This window comes from Antechinus flavipes, chromosome 4, assembly GCF_016432865.1.
Source record: "Antechinus flavipes isolate AdamAnt ecotype Samford, QLD, Australia chromosome 4, AdamAnt_v2, whole genome shotgun sequence".
Lineage (NCBI taxonomy): Eukaryota > Metazoa > Chordata > Mammalia > Dasyuromorphia > Dasyuridae > Antechinus > Antechinus flavipes.
The window spans coordinates 162,908,414-162,931,046 of record NC_067401.1 but is presented as its reverse complement, the minus strand read 5'-3'; the positions used below and the strand labels follow the sequence as shown (position 1 = coordinate 162,931,046).

Genomic DNA, 22,633 nt, shown 5'->3' with positions numbered 1-22,633 from the left:
AGAAAGCAATTAACTTCAACCTTAAGTATACAGGCAATGGCTTCAGGATTGATTGATAATGGTCTTTTGAGAATACTATAGAAGTGTTCATCTTCTCTCTGCAAGGTCATGTTTGATCAGTGTGGCTCCATCAGTGTTGAGTAGTTGAGAGGCACCAAAGGTTTTTGGCCCATAAATAGTCTTCAGGACATTGTAAAAGTGCATTGGATTGTGACAATTGGTATAAAACTAAATCTCACTTATTTTCTTACTGAGCCAAGACCCCTGAATCTCTCTAAGCTCTCCCCCTGCTTTATTTCTGATGGAGTTAAATACTATTCCTTAGAGATAGACTGTCCTATTGGTAAACCTTGTAAGTTCTTGATTTTCATTTAGTAACTTATGACTTTCCTCATTCATTTTCATCAAAATAATCCTGATGTTTGCAACTGTTTTGGCCCAGATGAGCAAATACTGTAGTGTACACCACATCTCTAAATGTTGCCCACTCCTTTTAGCTCCACTATTATTAACATGTGCTGACTCAACTTTCCCTCCAAGTTGTCAATAAACTGTTCTTGTTCAGAGAAGTGATCTAATGTGTCAAAGTTGAGTCTCCTGATAGCCATCTTGCCTTGGGGGGGGGGGGAGGGGAGGGGTGTCATCCTTTTTATTGAATGTGAACGTTTAGTTTGGACAGGATGAGTCCCTGATTAGATCAATACTGTATTATATATCATCTTTGTGATATATCCATCTCTTTTCTTTATAATGAGGAGGTCTATTAAATGCCAATGCTTGTTGGGAGGGTGCATCTTTGATGTGTTGTTGTATTTAGGTAAATGGAAGACAGTCTTGGTAGTGAAGAAGTCACAAGATGCACAATTCTTCAGTTGTAAGTGATGATTGCTATTACTGTTCCTTTCCTTCCAAGGACTCCCTGTGTTAAAGTCACTCAAAATTACAAGTTTATCCTCTTTTAGCACTTCTATGCTGGGGATGTAATCAGGAAGACCCTAATTCAAATGTTGTTTCACACTTATTAGCTATGTGACCTTGGGCAATCACTTAACCTCTGTTTGCCTTAACCTGCTAAGGAAATACCAAATTACTCCAATATTCAAGTCAAGAAAACCCTATGAACTTTGGTCCTTGGGGTCACAAAGAGTTGAATATGATTGAATGAATGAATGAATGAACAATAACAATTTGTTATAAGAATTAGAAACTGGAGGGTGAAACGTATTATTTGGGGAATGGCTGAAAAAATTATGATATATGAATGATAAGTTACTATTGGGCTATAAGAAATATTAAAGAGAATGGCTTCAGAAAAATCTGGACTTATATGAACTAATATTCTAATACTGTGCTCATGTGAGCATAACTAGAAAAACAATGTATTCAACAATATTGCAAAGAGAATTATGAAAGACTTAGAAACTGATCAACACAACCACAATTTCAGATAAAATAGGTTATTCACCTCCAGAGAGAGAGCTAATTAGATCAGTGTCAATTGAACATTTCTGTTTCTTTCTTTTAAACAGAGCTACTTCCAGAATTTGTTTTGCATGACTATGCAAATTTGCAATGGGTTTTGCCTTCCTAATGTAGATAGGATGAGGAGGGATAAAAAAGAAAATTTGGAACTGAAAATAAAATTGAATAAAAAAGAAAACTGTTTAGATCTACTAGGACCAGAGGGCAAAGTAGAAATAGAAAGAATCTACTAGTCAACTCCTGAAATCCCAAAATGAAAACTCTTAGGATAATTTCAGCCAAAACCCCAGAGTACCCAGATTAATGAAAAAATACTTCAAAAAGTTAAAAAGAAAGAATTCAAATACCCAGGACACACAATCAGGATCACACATAATTTAGCACTCACCAACATAAAGGAGCAGAATACAGTATTCCAGAAGGCAAAGGAGCTAAGTTTAAATCTAACACTAAGTTCCCCAGAAAAACCACCACCAACATCTTTAATTAAACAGAGGCATTCTTAGCATGCCTAATAAGACTACTAGGGATTTGTAGAAACTTCAAAGCTCACAAAGTAGTTAAGGAGTTAAAAAGGTAAACATGAATGAACAAAAAAAAAGGATTAAACAAAAATAAACTTACATTTAAATATAAGTCAATAATATATGTGTTCCCTCCAAAACCTAACATCATGAGGAGTCATAGAGAAAATCAATTAAATGAATCCTCCTCCCCACACTTTTTTTGGCAAAACAATTGTGGTTAAGTGACTTGACCAGGGTCACAAAGCTAGTAAATGTTAAGTGTTTGAGGACAGATTTGAACTCAAATTCTAACTGTAGGGCCTGTACTCTATCCATTGCACCATTTAGCTGTCCTTTATGTCTTAAAGATCTTAAGGAAAGAATAAAAAGAAAGGAAAAAAAAAAAACACTAGTAGGGGTGGGGAGGATGACAGGATGAAGGGGACTAAAAAGATTAGAGAAAATTATCTCAAATTATTAGGCTATACAAATACACATCTATTCAAAGAAAGAGAAGAGAGAGGAAAACTTCGCTTTCATTTGAATTGGTCAAAAGAAGGAAGAATACATAGAGTTGAGAGAGTGAGAAGATAGATATTAACTGACTAAAAAAAATTAGTCACCCCTACCAAAATAAGGTCAAAATGGGTACATAATTTGGGCATAAAGGGTGATACCATAAGCAAATTAGGAGAGGAAGGGATAGTTTACCTATCAGATCTTTGGAGAAGGGAGGAATTTATGACCAAAGAAGAACTAGAAAACATTATGAAATGCTAAATGTGAAGCAGGAGGGAACTGTTTCCTTTACTGAAGTTGTGTTCCCTTTAAGAAACTATATTTCTTGAGTGTGAATCACTACATAGCTTTTCCAATCCCTCTGTTTTTGTCCACCTGCATTTTTTATTTCCTTTACAGGTTTTCCAAGAATTCTTGTGCAGCAAAATAACTGTATGGATATGTGTATATGTGTATATAGATATACATATAGATATAGATAGATAGATAGTACTTAACATATACTTTAACATATTTAACATGTATTGGTCTACCTGCCATTTGGGGGAAGAAGTGGAGGGAAGGAAGGGAAAAATTGGAACAAAAGGTTTTGCAATTGTCAATGCTGAAAAATTACCCATGCATATATCTTGTAAATAAAAAGCTATAATAAAAAAAAAGGAGAGAGAGAAGGTCTTAGAATAAAGAATTACTAGACTTTCTTAACTTAAAAAAAAAAAAGGTTATTTATAAATACCTAACTTTCAGGGTTGTCCTGTAGAAATTGATTTGTAAGTATTATTAATAGTATTTAATTTTTCCAAATACATGCAAAAATAATTTTCAACATTTCCCTTTATGAAACCTTGTGTTCCAAATTTTTCTCCCTTTCCTCCTCCCTGGCACCCCAAGACAGCTAGGAATCTAATATGGATTAAACATGTGCAATTCTTCTAAACATATTATTATATTCATCATGTTGCAAAAAAATCTGATTTGTGAATTTTTTTTTTTAATTCTATATAACTTGACTTGGGGTTGTTGTCATCACCAACCTCACTATTGTTGTTAAGTGAAAAATGTATAAGCAAAGAATAAACAAAATAAGACAGGCCAAAAAATAATTTAAAAAAAGGAACTGTATTTTCTTTTGACCTGTGATTCATTTCAAAGTCTCAGCCCCTCCTGGGGAAGGCATATTCCACCAGATAAGTTATCTTTCCAGGATGCCAAAGCCTTTGATTCAATTAGAAATCCTGGTCAAAAAAGCTCTGTTTGAAGTGTTGTTAATTCCAGTAGGAGATCTGGGCTGGATATTGACAAGAATCTAAGCCTAGGAATCTGGGCTCCTGAAGCCCCAAGACTCCTTAAAAAGGACAGTATCTGAACTCATTCTTTGCAGATGGCCCTAAGTAGCTTGCTCAGCTGCCAGGACCCTTCTGCCCCCTGAGAAAGCATTCTCAGAGCCAAAACTCCATTTCCAAATAGGTCTTTGTCACTATAGAAGTCAGTCTCTTGGCAAACTGGTTTCTATCCAACAATAAACTTTCATTTTGCAAGTAATAATTCGGGAATGAGTGAATTCTTTCACTCCTAAACCTGCAGCCGATCTAAAGGGGATTCTTAACTCTCTTATTGCCACTAACCTCTTGACCACCAGGAATTGAGAGCATTCAAACTGCATCAAATGGATAACTTTAATTGCATTAAATTAAAAAGTTTCTGAACAAACAAAACCAATACAAACAAGATTAAAAGGAAAGTACAAAGCTGGGAGAAAAATCTTTACAGCCAGTGTTTCAGATATATATAAAGAACTTTGTCAAATTTATAAGAATACAAGTCATTCCTACTAATGCATTGTTAGGGGAGTTGTGAAATAATACAACCATTCTGAAGAACAATCTGGAACTAAGCCTGTAATGTTGTTGTTTGGTTTTCTGGAGGTCTCTGGGACAGCCTTCTTTTCAGTAGATTAATCACCATCAGAATAGCCAGGTGTTAAAAGTCCAAATCCTTTATTATCTTCTGCCTGGGGCTGAGCAGCTTTCTGGAGAGCCTTTCAGACTGGCATTGGTCTTAGTGGGGGAAGTGCAGGAGGCCAGTCACCATGAGGCTGATGAAAATGGAATGAATCTGGCTGAGTCCAAGGGCATCCAGTCACCACAAAAGTAGACGAGGGAATGAATCTCTCTCTCCTTGGCTCTGAGAGCTTGAGCTCTCGCCTCTAGTCTGCTTGTCTTCTCTGGCTCTGACTTTGACTCTGGCTGAGTCTGTTCCAGCTTATATGCTCTCTTAAAATTACATTATCATAAGTGTGAATCTTGTAGAACTATATTAAGTACTAAGTACATGTACTGAACTAGAGAACTATTACTCACCATGCTAAGCTAGATAACCATCAATTCCACTGACTTAACACCTTGTAAGAATCCTTGTTTCAGAGTTCTGGCCCATATCATATGAAGAAAAAGTTATAAAACTGTGCATACTCTTGACCTAATAGTGCCACTCCTGGGTCTGGATCCCAAGGAAATCATAAAGGAAGGAAAAGGACCCATGTGTGCAAAAAAATGTTTATAGCAGCTCTTTTTATGATAGCAAAGAATTGGAAAATGAGTAGATGCCCATCAATGGGGGAATGGCTAAATAAGCTGTGGTATATGAAAGTAAAAAAAATATTATTGTTCTATAAAAAATTATGAACAAGCTGATTTTTAGAAAGGCCTGGAAAGATTTACATGAACTGATGCTGAGCAAAACAAGCAGAACCAGGAATACATTATACATAATAACAGCAATCCCAATAGACTTTGGACAGAAAATACAATCTACATCCAGAAAAACAACTGTGTTTACTTCTTTTTTCTTTTCTCTCCCATAGTTTTTCTCTTTCATTCTCTTTCATTCATCCTCTCTCTCTCCCAAAATGATTCATAAAGCAATGTGTATTAGAAATAAAAAAATATGTCATATCTCAGTTGATAAATGATGAAAAAATATGAACAATTTTCAAATGATGACATTAAAGCCATCTATAGTAATGTGAAAAAATGCTCTAAGTCACTATTGATTAGAGAAATGCAAATAAAAACAACTCTAAGACACCACCTCACACCCCTCAGATTGGCTAAGATGACAGGAAAAGATAATGAAAAATGTTGGAGGGAATGTGAAAACTGGAACACTGATGCATTGTTGGTGGAGTTGTAAAATGATCCAACCATTCTGGAGAGCAATTTGGAACTATGCCCAAAGGGCTATCAAAATGTGCATACCCTTTGATCCAGCAGTGTTTCTACTGGGCTTATATCCCAAAGAGATCATAAAGGAGAAAAAGAAACCCACATGTGCAAAAATGTTTGTGGTAGCCCTTTTTGTGATGGCAAAGAATTGGAAAATGAACAGATGCTCATCAATTGGGAAATGGTTGAATAAGTTATAGTACATGAAAGCAATAGAATATTATTGTTTTATAAAAAATGATGAACAAGCTGATTTTAGAAGGCCTGGAAAGATTTATAAAAACTGATGTTGAGCAAAAGAAAGCAGAACCAAGAATACATTGTATTCTTGTAACAGCAAATAACAGCAAGATTGTGCAATAATCAACCATGAAAGATGGTTCAGTGATTCAAGACAATCCCAATAAACTTTGTATAGAAAATGCCATCTGCATCCAGAAAGAGAACTATAGATAGTCAATGTAAATCAACACATGCTTTGTTTTTTTTTGTTTGTTTTTTTCTCTTGTGATTTTTCCCTTTTGAAATTTTTCTCTCCCAATATGATTCATAAAGAAATGTGGATTTAAAAGTTAATATATATGTATAACCAGAAAAACAACAATTAATTTTTTTAAATTGGTGCAATGTTTAACATATATTGGATTATATATGTTAGAGGAGAGAAGGGAAAAAAGTTGGAACACAAACTTTTGCAAGAGTGAATGTTGAAAATAATACATGCATATGTTTTGAAAATAAAAAGCTTTAATAATAAAAAATAATAATAATAATAAAATAGGTACCAATGGATAGAACACTAAGGCTGAAGTCTGAAAGCCTTGAGTTTATATAAATCCAGCCTCAGAAGTTTACTAGTTCTATGACTCTGTTGATATCAGTTTCTTAACTGATGGGGATAATTCATCATCTGCTTCTCAGGGTTGTTGCAGACATTAAATTAGATTTGTAAAGTGCTTAGGCTAGTGCCTGACCTGGTAGATACAATATAAATGCTTCTTTCCTTCCTTTTCCCTCCCTCTTAATAGCATTAGCAAAGTTGAAGCTTACAAAATATATCTTCCACTGCATTCCTATTTAGTAATAAAAAGCATTTAAAAAGTAATACCAGAAAGGGATCCCATTCCAAATAACTTAAAATGCATCAAGTATCTGGTTTTCAATATACCAGACTCTGCATAGATCTAAATACGAAATATTCCTTAAAGAAATAAAATACAACTTAATTAGCAACAGGATATCTAGTGTTCATGACTGAGCCAATAAAAATGAAAATACTAACAAAATTAACTTAACATTCTCAATGCTATGCCAACCAAATTATCAACAGGATAATAAAACATAACAAATAATAACAATATTAATATAACATGTTAAATAATAACAAAATTCATTTAGAAAACAAAAATCTAGAATATCAAAGGAAATGAGGAAAAGAAATAAAAATAGCATTTCTAAACTTTGAAATATATTATAAAGTAGGAGTCATAAAAATCATCTGTATTATTTTAAAGAAAAAGGAAGGAAGAGGGAGAAAGAAAAAAAAAGAGAGGAAGAAAAAAGAGACAGGAAGATGTGGGGTATATCAATATAATAGATTTAATAAGGGGAAAATTTGAAACAATGAAATTCAATAATGTAATAGCTGACAAATTGGAAATATAAACCATGTAAGAAAAGAACTCCCTACTTGATAAAAACTATTAGGAAAACTAATATGCAAAGAGTAGGGATTATCGATATTGACTGAATATAACTTGAACCTACTCACCTCTTTTCCAAGTGTCAAAGACTCAAGGATTTGTTGATTTTTGTTAGAAGTCTTCCCTCCTTCTTTCTTGGCTGTATTGAAATGTATCTTGAGCTCTGTTACCTGTTTCTGTAGATCTGAAATTTCTAAATGTATTTGATCTAGCTGGCTAGAAAGCTGGCCCTGGAATTCATCCATATCCAATGGTTTCCGTCGCACCTATGATTCCAAATCAGAAAGATACTTTTAAAGGACTTCACTCAGCTTCAGAACAGATCAGTAAAACATGGGATAACATAAATCAAGGACATGACCAAGAAGGAAAACCAGAGATTTGATTGAAAGAGAGCTTAAAAGTTTTAATCCAATCCTTTCATTTAACAGATGAAGAAAATGATGTCTAGACAGAGCAGAGATCTGCTCAAAATGACAAGTTAATAAACAGTAGTTGGGATTTGGTTTTCTAACTTCAAAAGATAAAATGAGTGGCAAATAACTATAAGAGAAAAAGCATGTAAAGTAGAGGAGACCTAAGGCATATGAAGACGGTATTAAGGAGGCACTTGCAAAAAGCACCTTTTGGAAGTGGATTTGGAATTATTACTTATCTCTTTTAGATATTTTTAGATTTTTGTTCTATATAATATGAATAAAAAAGAAAGCATTAGTAATGGACTTGCCCCATATCATAAATTACATTATGATATCTGTGAGGATCAAAAATTGATATGGGCAACTTTCTTTAATAATTCTTGAAATATGATATCTAGCCTCTTTTTTTTTAAAATTATAGCCTTCAAGAAATACATTGATTCTTGAATAATTTTCTCCTCAATTTGTTTTTCCAGTTATTTTTACTATGAGATACTTTACATTTTTCTTCTATATCTTCAAGCTTTTGACTTTGTTTTAATAATGTTTCTAATCTTTCACAGTCATTGTTTTTCTAATTGGTTCATTTTTATTCAAGAAGTTTTTTTGGGGGAAAATTTTGTACCTCTTGTATCAAACTGTTTTTTCTCTTTCTAATTCTTTCTTCTATAGTTCTTCCTCCCCCACCCCCTTCCCTAGAGCCTTCATTTCATTGATGAAATAATTTTTAACTCCTCTTTTTAAATTATTGCTTAATTTCTCCCAGGAATTTTCATTGAAATTGTTCTCAAGCTAGGTTCTTTTTTGAGGTTTTACTTCTATGTTTCTGAGTCATTCTCTTCTGAATTTGGGTCTTGAGTATTTCTGAACCATAGCAGGTTCGGTTTTTTTTTTTTTTTTTATTTGTTCATTCTTCCAGTCTATTTTCCATCTTTGTACTTGATACTCGGCTGGTTCTGTTGCTGCTTTTTTGGTGGTACTAAAGGGTTGTATTATTCCTAGATTTCAAGAATAGCTCAAACTGGAGATTGAAAGCTTTCAGTGCTCTCAAAGTGCTCTCAAAAATTTAGAGTAAAATCTAATTGCTGAAGTTGATAGGCTTCAGACTGGGCTGGAAGTTGAAACTGAAACTCAGTTCTGTTCCTGGGTCTAAGTCACATAAGTGCTGCTTAGTTCTGACTTTGCTCCTCTCTGAGAATACCACTCCAAGCCCATAATTACTCTTTACCTTGGATTGACACCTCTGGGCATAGGTACCTTCCTCAATCCACTCTGAATCTGTGATCCAGAACTGACTAGACAAAACTGCTAGTTGGCCTCTGTTGTGTTGTTATGCTCCAGTTGGAGTTTAAGGGGATGCCCCTTTATGGATATGGATCTGGTATAAATTCTTCCATGCTGACTTGGATTGGGAAAATGACTCAATTTTTTTTTTACTCCTCAAGATGCAGTCCAGATCATTTATATATCTGGATAAGTTCTGGGGGAGCGTTCACTCAACTACTTCCTCTGCCATTTTGCCTATACCCACTGCATGGTGTCTTGTAAGGATAAAAAGAAAAGGAGTGTAAAATGTGCAGCTGTATTCTTTCTTAGTCACAACTCTGACCTTGGGTACAACTATAATAGTTCTTTCTCACTAGACCCCTTATCAGGCCCTTTGCTAGTTCTATCATGCTGACTTCTTCCACTAATAATCATTGCTGGCCAAAGCCACCTAATCCATGAACCCTTAGTACGAAAAAAAACCTACCTGACTATACTTATTATCCTCCAGCTCTCCCTATGCAGCCGTAATAAACATTACACTTACTTCTCAGGAAAATTAAGTAATAGAGAGGAGAAGAGATAAGGATCACTTGAAAGCCTTCCCTGCTAAACATCAGTTCAATTCTGTTCTCATTTCTTTGGTTGGAGTTTATTAGTTTCAGTGCATGACCCAAGGTATGATGGAAGCATAAAAATCATAATCATAAAAAAAAGGGAAAAGGATTTTGTACACGTGTACAAAAATATTTGTATACTTTTTTTTTTTTTTTTTTTTTTTTGTGGTGGCAAGGACTTGGAAATCAAGAGGATGCCCATTAGCTGGGGAATGACTAAACAAACTGTGGTATATAAATATAATAGAATATTATATTCTGATAAGCAGGCAGATTTCAGAAAACCTTGGAAAGACTTACTGATGCTAAGTGAAGTGAGTAGAACTAGGAGAACATTGTACACAGTAATGGAAAGATCATGTAATGTTCAACTATGATAGACTTAGTTCTTTAGTGAAATTGTTTTGGATCACTTTTTCCTCTTTTATAATTTCTTTGGGATATAGATCCAGTAGAGATACTACTGGATCAAAGGATATGCACAGTTTAATAGCCCTTTGGACTTAGTTGCAAGTTGCTCACAATAGGGATCAGTTTACTTCACCAACAATGTGTTGTCCCAGTTTTCCACATCCCCTCCAATATTTATCATTTTCTTTTTCCTGTCATCTTAGCCAATCTAAGAGGTGTGAAGTGGTCCTTCAGAGTCGAATTAATTTGCGTTTCTCTGATCAATAATGATTTACAGCATTTTTTCATCTGCCAAGTCCTACTCTGACATATGGTTTCTATGATCCTTGACACATCACTTAATCTCTTCAGTACTCTAGACAATTCTTTAAGATTATAAATTGCAGATAAAGTGCATTGGTATAAGAAGTTTCCTCATCTGGAATTTCTCCATACCAATGAAATCACAAATCTAGTCTTCATTATTTCTCCCTTTATACTACTTGAATATTTTTACCCAAGAAGATTAAAATGTTTGACACCTGGAAGTGTTAGCATCTAAATTTTATATAATTGGAGATAGGCTCAAATAAGGAAAAATATTTGATGATCACTAATGGAGAAAGTAGAGCCAAGAAAAGAATTCAGTGCTCTTCACTTAAAACTAATTTTACTCACAGTTAATTAAAACTAGTTCCTACTAATGCTTCTTTTCCTGGTGCAAAGAATTGATTGTCATGTAAGGATAACATTTACTCTGCCTAAAGTCTTAGGCTGACTCTGGTCTTCAGAAAACACGTTCCTAATATCTAACTAACCAACTGGGTGGTGAGTTAGAGAAATGAAAAATGAAGTACTTTGTTCATATCAGTTAGGGAAAGGGCAAAATGTGGCTGTTTTACATTGATCTTGGCTTCTTTCTTGTCTGGAATTGAAAAGATAGAATTTTAAAGAAAGAAACATTTCCAAGAAAAGAAAAAAAAAGAAAAAAGAAAAAAGAAAAACAACTTTATATCCAAGCCAAGAAAAAACTTTACAACTATTTAGACAATTAACAATTCTGAGGAGGCCTTACCTTTTGTTTAAGCTGAGTTACCAAGGAATCCAAGGAAGTAGCTTTAGCTTGTAGCTTCTTCAAAGACATTCCAATGGAAACTTTATCAGGCAGTAAGGAACCTGATGGAAAGATTAACTGATGTAATAAGATAGAATACTTCAAGTTTTAGTAAGAAACTTAGGTTGTGGGGATACCAACACTATCCCACTGTACTTTTTGGTTCCATGTGTAAAATATAGAACAACAGAAATGAAAGAAACTGAGACAGGGTTTAGCTCTTTTCCTTAAGAATGAATAAATATCTAAATCATCCATGTCGGCTAGCTGTAAAGTACTGAAAAGTATTTTGGGGGCAGTTACTTTATAATCTCTCTGAGTACTTATTCCATTGCATTGTTTAATGTTTCTTAAAATTAAATTCTTCAGAAGAATTTAAAACCACAGAAAGTTAAAAATACACTACATAACAGGAAATTAATCTTTGTTCAAAGATAGCAGGAACCTTTTAAAATACTATTGAATATCTGTTATATTGTATTGTAGGGAATAATAATTATCAAAATAGATTTAACTAGAGGATCCTGTTAATGTTTTCATTCAAAATGTTTACATAGTACTAAATATTAGAATATCTATTATAGAAAATGATTTTAAAAAGATGGACAGAGGCTTCAGAGAGAATGTAAAAACATCTGGTAATTCTTCAATTACTCTAAATTTTTGCTTTAGGTTTCATATAAAGATGCATGGGATTGAATGTAATATATATATATATACTCCACAAACATAAAAATAAATGCTATCTACTATCTATTTATCTATGCTATCTATCTATAAATGCTATCTATGCTATCTATTTACAGCATTTTTTCATCTTCCAAGTCCTACTCTGACATATGGTTTCTATGATCCTTGACTTAGGTTGTGGGGATACCAACACTATCCCACTGTACTTTTTGGTTCCATGTGTAAAATATAGAACAACAGATAATCTTAAGCAATTTTAAAAGTCTCATTAAGAAAGTTTGTTTTTCTGTGCATACCCTTTGATTCAGCAATGCCATTATAAAGTCTGTATCCCAAAGAGATCATAAAAGGGAAAAGGACCCACATATGCAGAAATGTTTATAGCAGCTCTATTTGTGATGACAAGGAACTGGAAATTAAATGGATGCCCATCAGTCAGAGAATAGCTGAATAAGGCATGGTATATGAATGTACTGGAATATTATTATTCTCTAAGAAATGATGAGTAGGCTAATTTTTGAAAAGACCTAGAAAGACTTACATGATACATATATTGTATTTAACATATACTTTAACCTATTCAACTTGTATTAGTCAATCTGCCATCTGGGGAAAGGGGTGGGGGGAAGGAGGGAAAAAGCTGGAACAAAAGGATTTGCAACTGTCAATGCTGAAAAATTACCCATGCATATATCTTGTAAATAAAAAGCTATAATAATAATTTTAAAAAAGACTTACATGACCCGATGCTAAGTGAAGTGAGTAAAACCATGAGAACATTGTACATTGCAAAATTATGTAATGATCAACTGTGATGAACTTGGCTCTTCTCAACAACGCAGTGATTCAAGATAATTTTAATAGACTTGAAATAGAAAATGCCATCCACATCCAGAGAGAGAACTATGGGAGACTGAATATGAATTGAAGGATAGTATTTTCACCTTTTTTATTTGTTTTTTTTGTTTGTTTGTTTGTTTTACTTTGTTTTTTGCTTTTTCTTTCTCATGGTTTTTTCCCTTTTGGTCTGATTTTTTTCTTGTACAACATGACAAATACGGAAACATAAAAAGGACTGTACATGTTTAATCTATATCAAATTGCTTGCTGTCTTGGGGAAGCAAGATATGGGGGAGAGAGATAGAAAAATTTGGAACACAAAATCTTACAAAAAGAATGCTAGAAACTAAAAAAAAAAATCTTGATACTGTTAAAAAAGTTTGATTTTAAAAGTAATATTTTACCTATATGAAAATTTTTTTTCTATTTCTGTTTTCTCTTACTCTGCTCATCATGTCTACATAAGATTCTATAACCCTAGGCTACTTCTCCCTCCAGTATCATTCAAAGCCAGATTTAAGCTCCTTTTCCCTGAGACAAAAATTGGATTGCCTCTGTTCTAAACATTCTGCCTATCTAGAAATGTACAAAATATTTTATATTTTGAATATTAATCATTTTACTAAATTTGTCTGTAACTTAATTTATGTATTTTAGTACCTACTTTGTACAAAGTAGGATGGGCCATGAATTGCATTGTTGGAGGAAATATCCTCATCAATGAGATCACAGAACTATTTAAATATGGAGAAGGTGCTTTGCTAGAATGACATATATCCCTTGAATCAATCAATCAACAAGCATTTATTAATGATCTACAATGAGCCAAGTACTGTGCTAGTGATGAAAATTCAAAAGCCAAATGAAACGACCTGACTTTCAAGGTAAGGCTTATTTTATAATGGTGGAACAAAATGTGCATAAACAGAGATGGCTAATTGTGATCCCCTGAAATCCCTGTAAGAATTGTAACCCCATATAGATTAGGTTAATTCTTTTGTTAAAACTCAAGGAAACTATTCCTAAGATTTGATTGGCTCAAGGGGTCACACAGTTTCCTTTAGTCATATGTATATGGCTACTTGTTTTCCTAAAGCTTAATTGGATTTAGAAGTAAAGGGAATCAATTCTACCCTACATGAGTGCCATATTGTTGGGTATTGTTTCAATGCCATAACTAAGTAAAGTTCATTTTCTTAAATATTGAATACTACAAGGGTCAAAAAAATTTGATCTAATATTTGACTTAAATTACCAAAAAAGCAGTCTGCATAGAGCTCATTCTACTATATCAGTGCAAAGATTTGTAGATAGGAAGAGTGTGTGTAATGAGCAACAAGAAAGCTACTTTGGCTGAGAAGGGAAATTTTATATAATGAGATTGAAAAAGGAAGTTAGGCCCAGTTTGTTATGGTTTTTAAATACCAAAAGAAGTTTTTATTTCAGAGGTAATGAGAAACTACTGAAGTAGGGAACTAATATTGTCAGAACTGCACTTGAAGAAAATCACTTTAGCAATATGGAAAATGGATTGAAGAAGGAAAAAATGAAATGTCTATTTAAATGTTTAAAATGAAAACAAAAGCCCTTATTCTATAGAGCTCCACAGAATCCATTAATGTTTCTAAGTTAAATAAATGTGAAATAATGTTTAGTAAACATGATTGGAAAAAATCAATAAATTATTCATATTTATTGAAAAGCTACAATAACCTTCCTCTACAAAATTATTATTTTGATATCTTATAGAGATGTGAAGGTGATTTTGGATTCACAAGATCATAGATCCAGAGTTGGCCATCTCTCTTAAATACCCAGCCCCTTTATTATATTACCCATCATGCCCAGACAAGCCATTTGCTGCTTTCACTCCAAAAAATATGCTCCTGAACAAAGATGAAGAAAATTACACAATCATTCTAACTGGGTCCATTACAAATTTACATCATACAATCTCAACTGGGCCCTCCTAGTTTTTAGGCAATCCTACTATACATCCTAAACTCACTATCTCGATCTCCACAATGGCTTTTACAAAACTCTCACTCTCCCATTCTCTCAGTTGAGAATCTTGCTTCATAATTCATTTTTACCTAATTTTTGTGACACTGTTATGCCACAGTTTTCTTTAACTGTCCTGACTCAGTTTCCCTGTCTCAGTTACCTTAACTGTTCTGTCTCTGACCCAGTAAAACTAAGGATTATTCGCTCTCAGGTTGTAAATTAGCAAGATAAAAGAGTAGCTCTCCTGACTCTTTTATGGATTTATAATATTCCTTTAGAATATTCGAAGACCAACCCATGATATCTTTACTTCTTTGTCTCTGGAATTTTTAGGTTTTATGGCTTCTCCTCCCTGATAAAAAAACTTTCCCTCCCTTTCTCTTCTTTGTCTTCAAAAAGGTATTTAAGAAGTTGTTGTTCCTTCATTCATTGCTGGAGAATGGCATCTGGCAGCTGTATGCTGGACGCTGGATTCTTTGGGTCCTCCAGCCCTGGGACCAATATGGATTCCTTGGTCCCAGTATACTTGTCTCTGTCTGGATAATCTGAGACGAGAGTCCTGTCCAGTCAATCTTACTCTCCCATTAATAAAATATTAAAACTCTCTAATCTCTCTCCTGCCTCAGTGTCTCCGGCATTACAACACAATTGGTATTAAGTGCAGGGTCACATAAATGTCTGAGGCTGGATTTAAACTCAGGTCTTCCTGACTCCAGGGCTAGTGCTCTATCCACTGCATCATTTAGCTCCCTCACATATTACAGAAAAAAAACTGAATCCATTTGCTTCCTCCTCTCCAGTCTTCCTTATCTCCTATCTCAGATACCTTCTGCCTCTCTCTCTTCATTAAGCACTATCTTACTTGATGAAACAGCCTTAGCCTTTGCCAAAACTAACCTCTTTCCTTGTTCAAGTGATTTTATTCCATCCTGTATATGTCAACAGATTGCTCCCTTTATCATGCCCATTCTTTCACTTATTTTCAATTTCTCTCTCTCAGCTTATTTCCTACTGACTACAAATAGGCCCATGTCTCCCCTATCCTGGAAAAGAAACAACAACAACAACAAAAACAACTCATGATACCACTAGTGCTTTATAACTCTTCTGACCTTTATAGCTAAACTCTTTGAAAAGACTGTTGACAATAGGTGTCTCCACTTTCTCTCTTCTCACTCTCTACTTAACCTCTTATAATCTGACTTCTATCCTTATCATTTCACTAAAACTGCTCTCTCTCAAAGTTATTAATGATCTCTTAGTTGCAAATTCCAATGGCCTTTTTTTCAGTCTTCTTTCTCCTTGACCCCTCTACAGCCTCTGATACTACTGATCACTCTCTCCTTCTTGATACTCTCTTCTCTCTAGATTTTTTAAGACACTATGGTCCTCCTTCTCTGTCTTCTTTGCTGGATCTTCCTCTAGATTATGTCCTAGATGTTTTACAGAATTTTATCCAGTAACTTCTCTTCTCCCTCCATACTACCTCATTTGGCAATCTCATTAGCTCCCATGGATTTAGTCATCATCTTTCATTGATGAGTCTCAAATCTATTTATTTGGTTTCAAACTCACTGCTGATCTCACAGTCTTTTAGGTTTTTTTGTTTTTGTTTGAGCTGGAATGTTTAGTAAATATCTTAAACTCAACAGTCCAAAATAGAACTTTACTCACTTTCCCCCCAAATCCTATCCCCATACTACCTTCTCTATTATTGTAGAGGACAACACCATCCATTCCCAGTCCCTCAGGCTTGAAACCTATGAGTTATCTTTGGCTTTATCTTTCACCCCATTCCCTTTCTCCCCGAGTACAATCTGTAGCCAAAGCCTATTGGTTTCACCTCTCTTAGACAGTCCCTTCTCTCCCCTGATACTGCTAAGCTAGTGCAGGTCCTCATCACCTCATGCTTAGATCACCATGGTAGCCAGCTGGTGGATCTGCTTGCCTCAAGTCTCTCTCCACTCCAATCCATCTTCCATTCTGCCATTAAAGTAATTTTCCTAAAGTGCAAGTGTGACCCTATCAGCCTCCTATTCAATAAACTCGAATGGCTCCTTTTTGTCTCTAGAAGCAAATACAAAATGTTCTGTTTAGTGTTCAAAGAAGCCCTTCCTTATCTAGCTCCCCATTATCTTTTCAGTTTTCTTATATCTTACTGATCCAGTGACACTGGCTCCTGGCTGTTCTACCAACCAGATACCTAATTTCTGGCTCCAGGCATTCTGTGTGACTGTCCTTCAATCTAACATCTGACCTCCCTTGCTTCAAGTAAAATCCCACCTTCTACCGGGAGCTTTTCCCAATCCTTTTTAATTTGAGTGCTTTCCCTGTTAAATATTTCCTCCTTATCCTATTTATAGCTTGTTTTGTTTCTATTTTGTGTCTTTTTATTTGCATATAGTTCCTCTTATTCCATTTTAAGCTTCATGAGGACAGGGCTATTTTTTGCCCCTTTTTTTATCTGCAGTGTTTAGCATAGTGCCTAGCACATTTAATGTTTATTGATTTTGGTTCTAATTTAATTAGTACTCATCCATTTTATATGAGAAAACTGAGGCCTATATAAGCTAACCACAGGGGTGGTAAGCCATCAGAGATGGGATTTGAACAGATTCCCCCTGATTCTAAAGTTAATGTTCTTGCCACTGTACACATCACCTCCCTCATTCCTGAAAGTTAAGCTAGTGAAATACAAGCTCTGGTCACTTCTACCAAGCTGGAAAGGCTTCAAATATAGGCCTAGTGACAGAATATATTTGTCAGAGCATCAGTTTAATAAAAACAGGATCACCACCAGAAGGTTTATAACCAAGTGATGAATGCTTTTGACTACAGGAAGCCAATTACAAAAACAAACTATGTCCTCTGTCTACGATAATCCTGTTATTTTGGGCAGTGAGGGTGGTACAGTACCTGAAAAGAGAACACAGAGCAGCAAAGAGCACAGTTCTGATCATCTATAAACTTAACGCAATTGTTAGCACCTAAAGCCAATCTCAGACCAACAAGGAACGACTGGACAAATAGTCCAAGAACAACAATATGTATACTGACATTTTTGCTATAAATAGATGAAACAAGAAAACATGTATGATTAGAAAACAAGGGAACTGGTCATGGAGAACAAGAGAGAAGAGAACAGACATATACTAGTATCTATTAAGTTACTATTATCCTAACCAAAAGAAGGTCTACAGCATATTAGGTAGATCCTAACTGGAGATTTATTGAAAGACACAGAAAACATACACAAATGTATACACAAACACGCAATGTATATGCACACACAAATATACACACATATAAGCATACATGCACACAAACTATACAAGAGCACCCCTAAACAGAAAATCATGAATCTAACAAAATATGACAGGATTCAACATTGTAAGTTTGGTGTAACTCAAAACTCTAATTCTTTTTTTTTTCTCCAGAAAAATGAATACAAGTATTTATAGTATACTTATTCCTCTTTATTTTTTTATTTTCACCTATTTTTCTCATTTCTCAAAGCATATACCTTGGAACAGAAACTGTTGAGGTCTAGATTTGGGGTTCCTAAATGAAATTAGGGTTAAGGTCTGGTGGAAGATTTAGGGTACAGATTTGGCGCAAGGGAGTCTAGTAGCGGGCTAGTTCCCAATAAAAGCATTTATTGGCCCGGAGAGCTAGATTGATAAAAGAGGTTTATTATTGGATAAGCAAAGTTAAAAGTCTAGGCGAAGGTAGAGATAAGGAGGGCACTGGACAGAGGGTCCTCACATGGTAGCCATGTTTGGAATCTCTGCAAAGAGGGGTTCCCAGGGTGGCCTTTTTTATAATAGGAGACTTAGCTCGAGGGGCTTTCGGGTGTAGCCCCAAAGTTGGCTCAGATCTGGGTGGGGCTGGGAACAGATCAGATCTTCTATTGGAATTCAAAGGGATCAGGATTTGTAAGTTAAAGGGCAATTTACATTATTAACTAGGAGAGGGTGGGAATCTAGAAAGGAATCTTTCCCACATCATTCCCCCCTCAAGCAGTTGGAACTTAAATTCATTTAAGGAAAAAGACATGGGGCTTTGCCTGTCTCTTATTGAGACAGAATTGAAGATTTTTCTCGAGGGGCTTTCGGGTGTAGCCCCAAAGTTGGCTCAGATCTGGGTGGGGCTGGGAACAGGTCAGATCTTCTATTGGAATTCAAAGGGACCAGGATTTGTAAGTTAAAGGGCAATTTACATTATTAATTAGGAGAGGGTGGGAATCTAGAAAGGAATCTTTCCCACATCATTCCCCCCTCAAGCAGTTGGAACTTAAATTCATTTAAGGAAAAAGACATGGGGCTTTGCCTGTCTCTTATTGAGACAGAATTGAAGATTTTTCTCCTTCCAGAATTTTCCAAGTTCAGGGGTCCCCTCTTTATCCCCCCCTCAAGCAGTCACCTCCAAAGGCATATGGGAAAAGGGGCGCCGATCTCCTCTTAACTGCTTCGAGCTGGCAAGGGTCATAGAGATTTGGGGTTCATGCCAAGAGGTGAGGCGTGAGGTGTGGGTTTTGGGGATGGCAGCAGGGCATGTAAGGGGTGTCTCCCAGTCAGTTATTCCCAGTCAGTTGTCCCATGTTCTCCAGGCTGAAGGGCAGTTGAGAGTACAAAGATTGAAGCCCAGATCTTGGGAGCAGGTTAAAACCAGGGTGGAAACCAGGGTGTCATCCAGGGTGGAGATGATGACAGCAGGTCCCTTCTGTGGGCTGCCTGTAAGAATGTTGATGGCCCATCTAACAAGGAGAAGTAGGAGAAAATGCTGGGAGCATTTGTCTATTTGTCTATAGTAAAAAGTATTAAGTATCCTCGAATTTAGCCCTTTCACTCTTAATTTCCAGGAAAGATAATTTCTCCTGGTGTTGGTTCAGGATATAGACTAAGAAGTCAGGGGAAACTGGAGGACTATATATGTATTCAAGATAAGAATGCAATTTAAGCTCTTAGAAATCTTTTAACTGTGCTGCCTTTCTTTAAAAGGAGTTGGTTCCTCAATAAGCAAAGATCCTAAGCCTTCCCCCCACTTTCCCCACTCTATGGGGGAGGGGTGGAAGGGGTCAGAGGGAGTGCAAAGTATCTCAGCACTGCCGACCCAGCTTACCGGGCCCTGAGGTATTGGGACTGTCCTGGGATAAAAAGGGAAACAGGGCCAGACCCCAATTCCCTACCGGAGAGTAGGACTGGGGGCCAATTCAGCCCCTGTGGTGTGACGCAGTTTCTCCATTGTTCCTCCTGCTCGAACTCAGGACAGAGACTGGGGTCTCCTCGGACAGTTTCCAGGGCACCTTCGGGCCTAAGTCTGGGAGAGATTTGTATTAAACGGTGCTTCCGCTCCAAATGTTTTTTCAGGAGGCAGAAGTTGCCCTGAGAAAAGAGCTCAGTGTCTCAGGTTAGAGTTAAAGGGAAACCAACAGCTGTTAGCAGCAGAGTGGAAGAAAGATTGAGGTTTTGGACTCCGAAAAAGTTGAGGTGGTGGGAGGGTCCTAGGTTTCACTAGGCTGAGTCTTTCAGCTTTTAAAGAGACAAGCATGCTGGGTGTCTTTTGGCTCACGGCCGTTTTTGCCTGAGGGCATAAGTGTTAATCAGTTCCAGGATTAGAAAGAAAAAAACTTTAAAGGATGGACTTGTCCAGAGAGATTGGAATTCAGCTAATCTATTCAGAGTTCAGGTGTTGAGATTAAGGCATTTTTCTCAAGCCCAGTATTTGTCTCTGCATTAAGAGACAGCTTAAAATCTCCATAGGGATGGGGTGTGGACAGGTAAAAACTTATTCTTCCAAATCCTTGCAGCCTCCCTCGTAGCTCCCAACGACAACCCAAGCCCGACCCGAGGGCTTTGGGTGTCCACTGTCACAAAGGGCCCTCCCAGAGGACCGTTTGCCAAAAAAAAAAAAAACAGGATTTCGTCCTCACAGCATCCTATGAGTGACAAATCCCCCCAAGACTGCCAAGAGTCTCCCAGCGAGCTCAAATTAGCCCGGGCATTTGAGCTGCCCCCCATTACAGAAGCATGCCATGGTGGATTTGCCTCTGTGGAAACCTAAGAGGGCCACCAACATTGAGGGCAAGGTAGCAAAGGAGAGACGTGGTAGGGGTGGGCGTGTTCTCCTTTCAACAGCTCCTCTCTTAACACTAGACAGTATGCATATTCTATAGCCCTGGGCTCCTGGAGCAGCAAGTCAGGGGCCTAGCTCTGCCTTCCATCAGCATACAGTGTAAAAGGCTCTAGGCCTAAGCCTAATCAGGGCGATGAGATTCCCAGCTTTCTCAAAAGGCAAGGTGGGAGTGGCCTCAAGTACTTGGGTGAAGTAAAACCTTTAGATAAAGAAACTCTAGCCCCAGGAAGTAAAAAGCTTAGCAGCAACCATAGTGTGGCCATAAATTAAAATAGCTACTTAAGGCCGTTTTACTTCTGATCTATGCAGTCACACCTGAACTCAAAACTCCCAGCAAATATTAGCTGCAGTCCCAAAGGATTTTATCTTCTACATCAATTATCATTAATCAAGGACTTCAGATGAATCTAGTTCTCAAGAATCACAGTAAAGGGTTTACAGCTTATACAGCTATCTTTCTTATCTAAGTAGACACTTTTAAATTTAACATTACACAGATCTTGAAGTTCACAAGTAACTGAACCAAACTCCTTATAATTGCCCAACAGAGATGACAAATTTTAAGGCATAACTCAGTTACAAATTGCCCAATACCTCTAGAAAACACACCATCTAAGTAGGAAGGTAAACTATCCCATCTTAGTCCCTCAACATCTCAAAGAATGGGAAGGAAAACAGGGAACAAGTCTAGAGAACATGAGAAAAGCACATGGGAAAGACAGACTTCTTTCCTAAAGGTATTCACCGAATTCTTAAATGGCTTCAGTTTCTCCCATTAACTCATTTCTTGCTGCAGTCAAGGAATGAGGGGAGAAAAGAAATAAAAAGCCATCTTTTAAAGAATTTAATTTGCCTTGACCTGAAATTTTATTCCCCAGCCATCATTCCAAAGGTCTTTCTTGAAGCTGCAACCTGGCCAGGGTTGGAGCCTAGGAAAAAACCCTTTGTTGGCAGGGACATAGAATGCCAATCCAGAAAAGAATAGAACCGAGTGTGCTAAGAGCAAAAGGTTTTAGGACTAAGAAAATTAGGAGCAAAAGAGTTCCCACCTGTACCTAGGTTATCTCTCCACAAGCAGCTAAGAAATAGTTTTAAGTAGTGCCCTGAGGCTAAGAAAAAAACCGAGAGCAGTTTAAAATCCCGTCTTTGTAGACAGCCTTGTGAGCATGGGAAAGCCTAATTCTGAGGCTTTTACAATTAACGCAGGATGACCAAATCAGGGAAACTGAGTCCCCTTTAAAATGTATGGGAGGAGCACACTTCCTGAGGGCTGGAAGCTGCGGCTTTAAGAGCCAGGTAAAGGTCTGGGAGGGGCGCGGCTCACTTGTCCAAATTACTAGCAAACTTCTATTTTAAAAGGTGGTGACAACCTTTCTGGAGATTTGAGAAGATTAAGATTGAGTCCTCAATCTCCCCACTGTACAGTAACCCCAAGAAGGGGACAGGATAGGAGCATTTAAACGGCAGGTTGCCAAGCCACATGGGAGAGGTCCGAACCAGGCCTCGAGTTCTACACTCTCCACTCCATGGAAGAAGGGGGAGGAAAGGCCAGAGCGAGGGTGAGGGAGGAAGAGATGCCATCTTACCCAGCGCAGTGTGTCTTGAATGGCGAGGGCTCCTCTGGCAATTCCACGCTGGAACTTGAAGGTGGGGCAGCTCATCTAAGCCCCCAAATCTTGCTGGGAGAGCAAAACCTGAAGGGAAGACCGCTTACCCCTGTCCAG

At 36.6% G+C, this 22,633-nt stretch overlaps 1 protein-coding gene across 5 annotated transcripts in view; it reads right to left on the bottom strand.

Annotated features, from left to right (window-relative positions):
* Nucleotides 1-22,633, bottom strand: part of CCDC57 (coiled-coil domain containing 57) — a 294,880-nt gene that overhangs the window by 90,123 nt on the left and 182,124 nt on the right. For all 5 annotated transcript variants that reach the window (XM_051995295.1, XM_051995297.1, XM_051995298.1 and 2 more), the window contains 2 exons: nucleotides 11,202-11,302; nucleotides 7,503-7,700 (listed from right to left, as the gene is read on the bottom strand). In XM_051995295.1, the coding sequence (XP_051851255.1) occupies nucleotides 7,503-7,700; nucleotides 11,202-11,302 (299 nt within the window). The remainder of the gene's footprint in view (nucleotides 1-7,502; nucleotides 7,701-11,201; nucleotides 11,303-22,633) is intronic.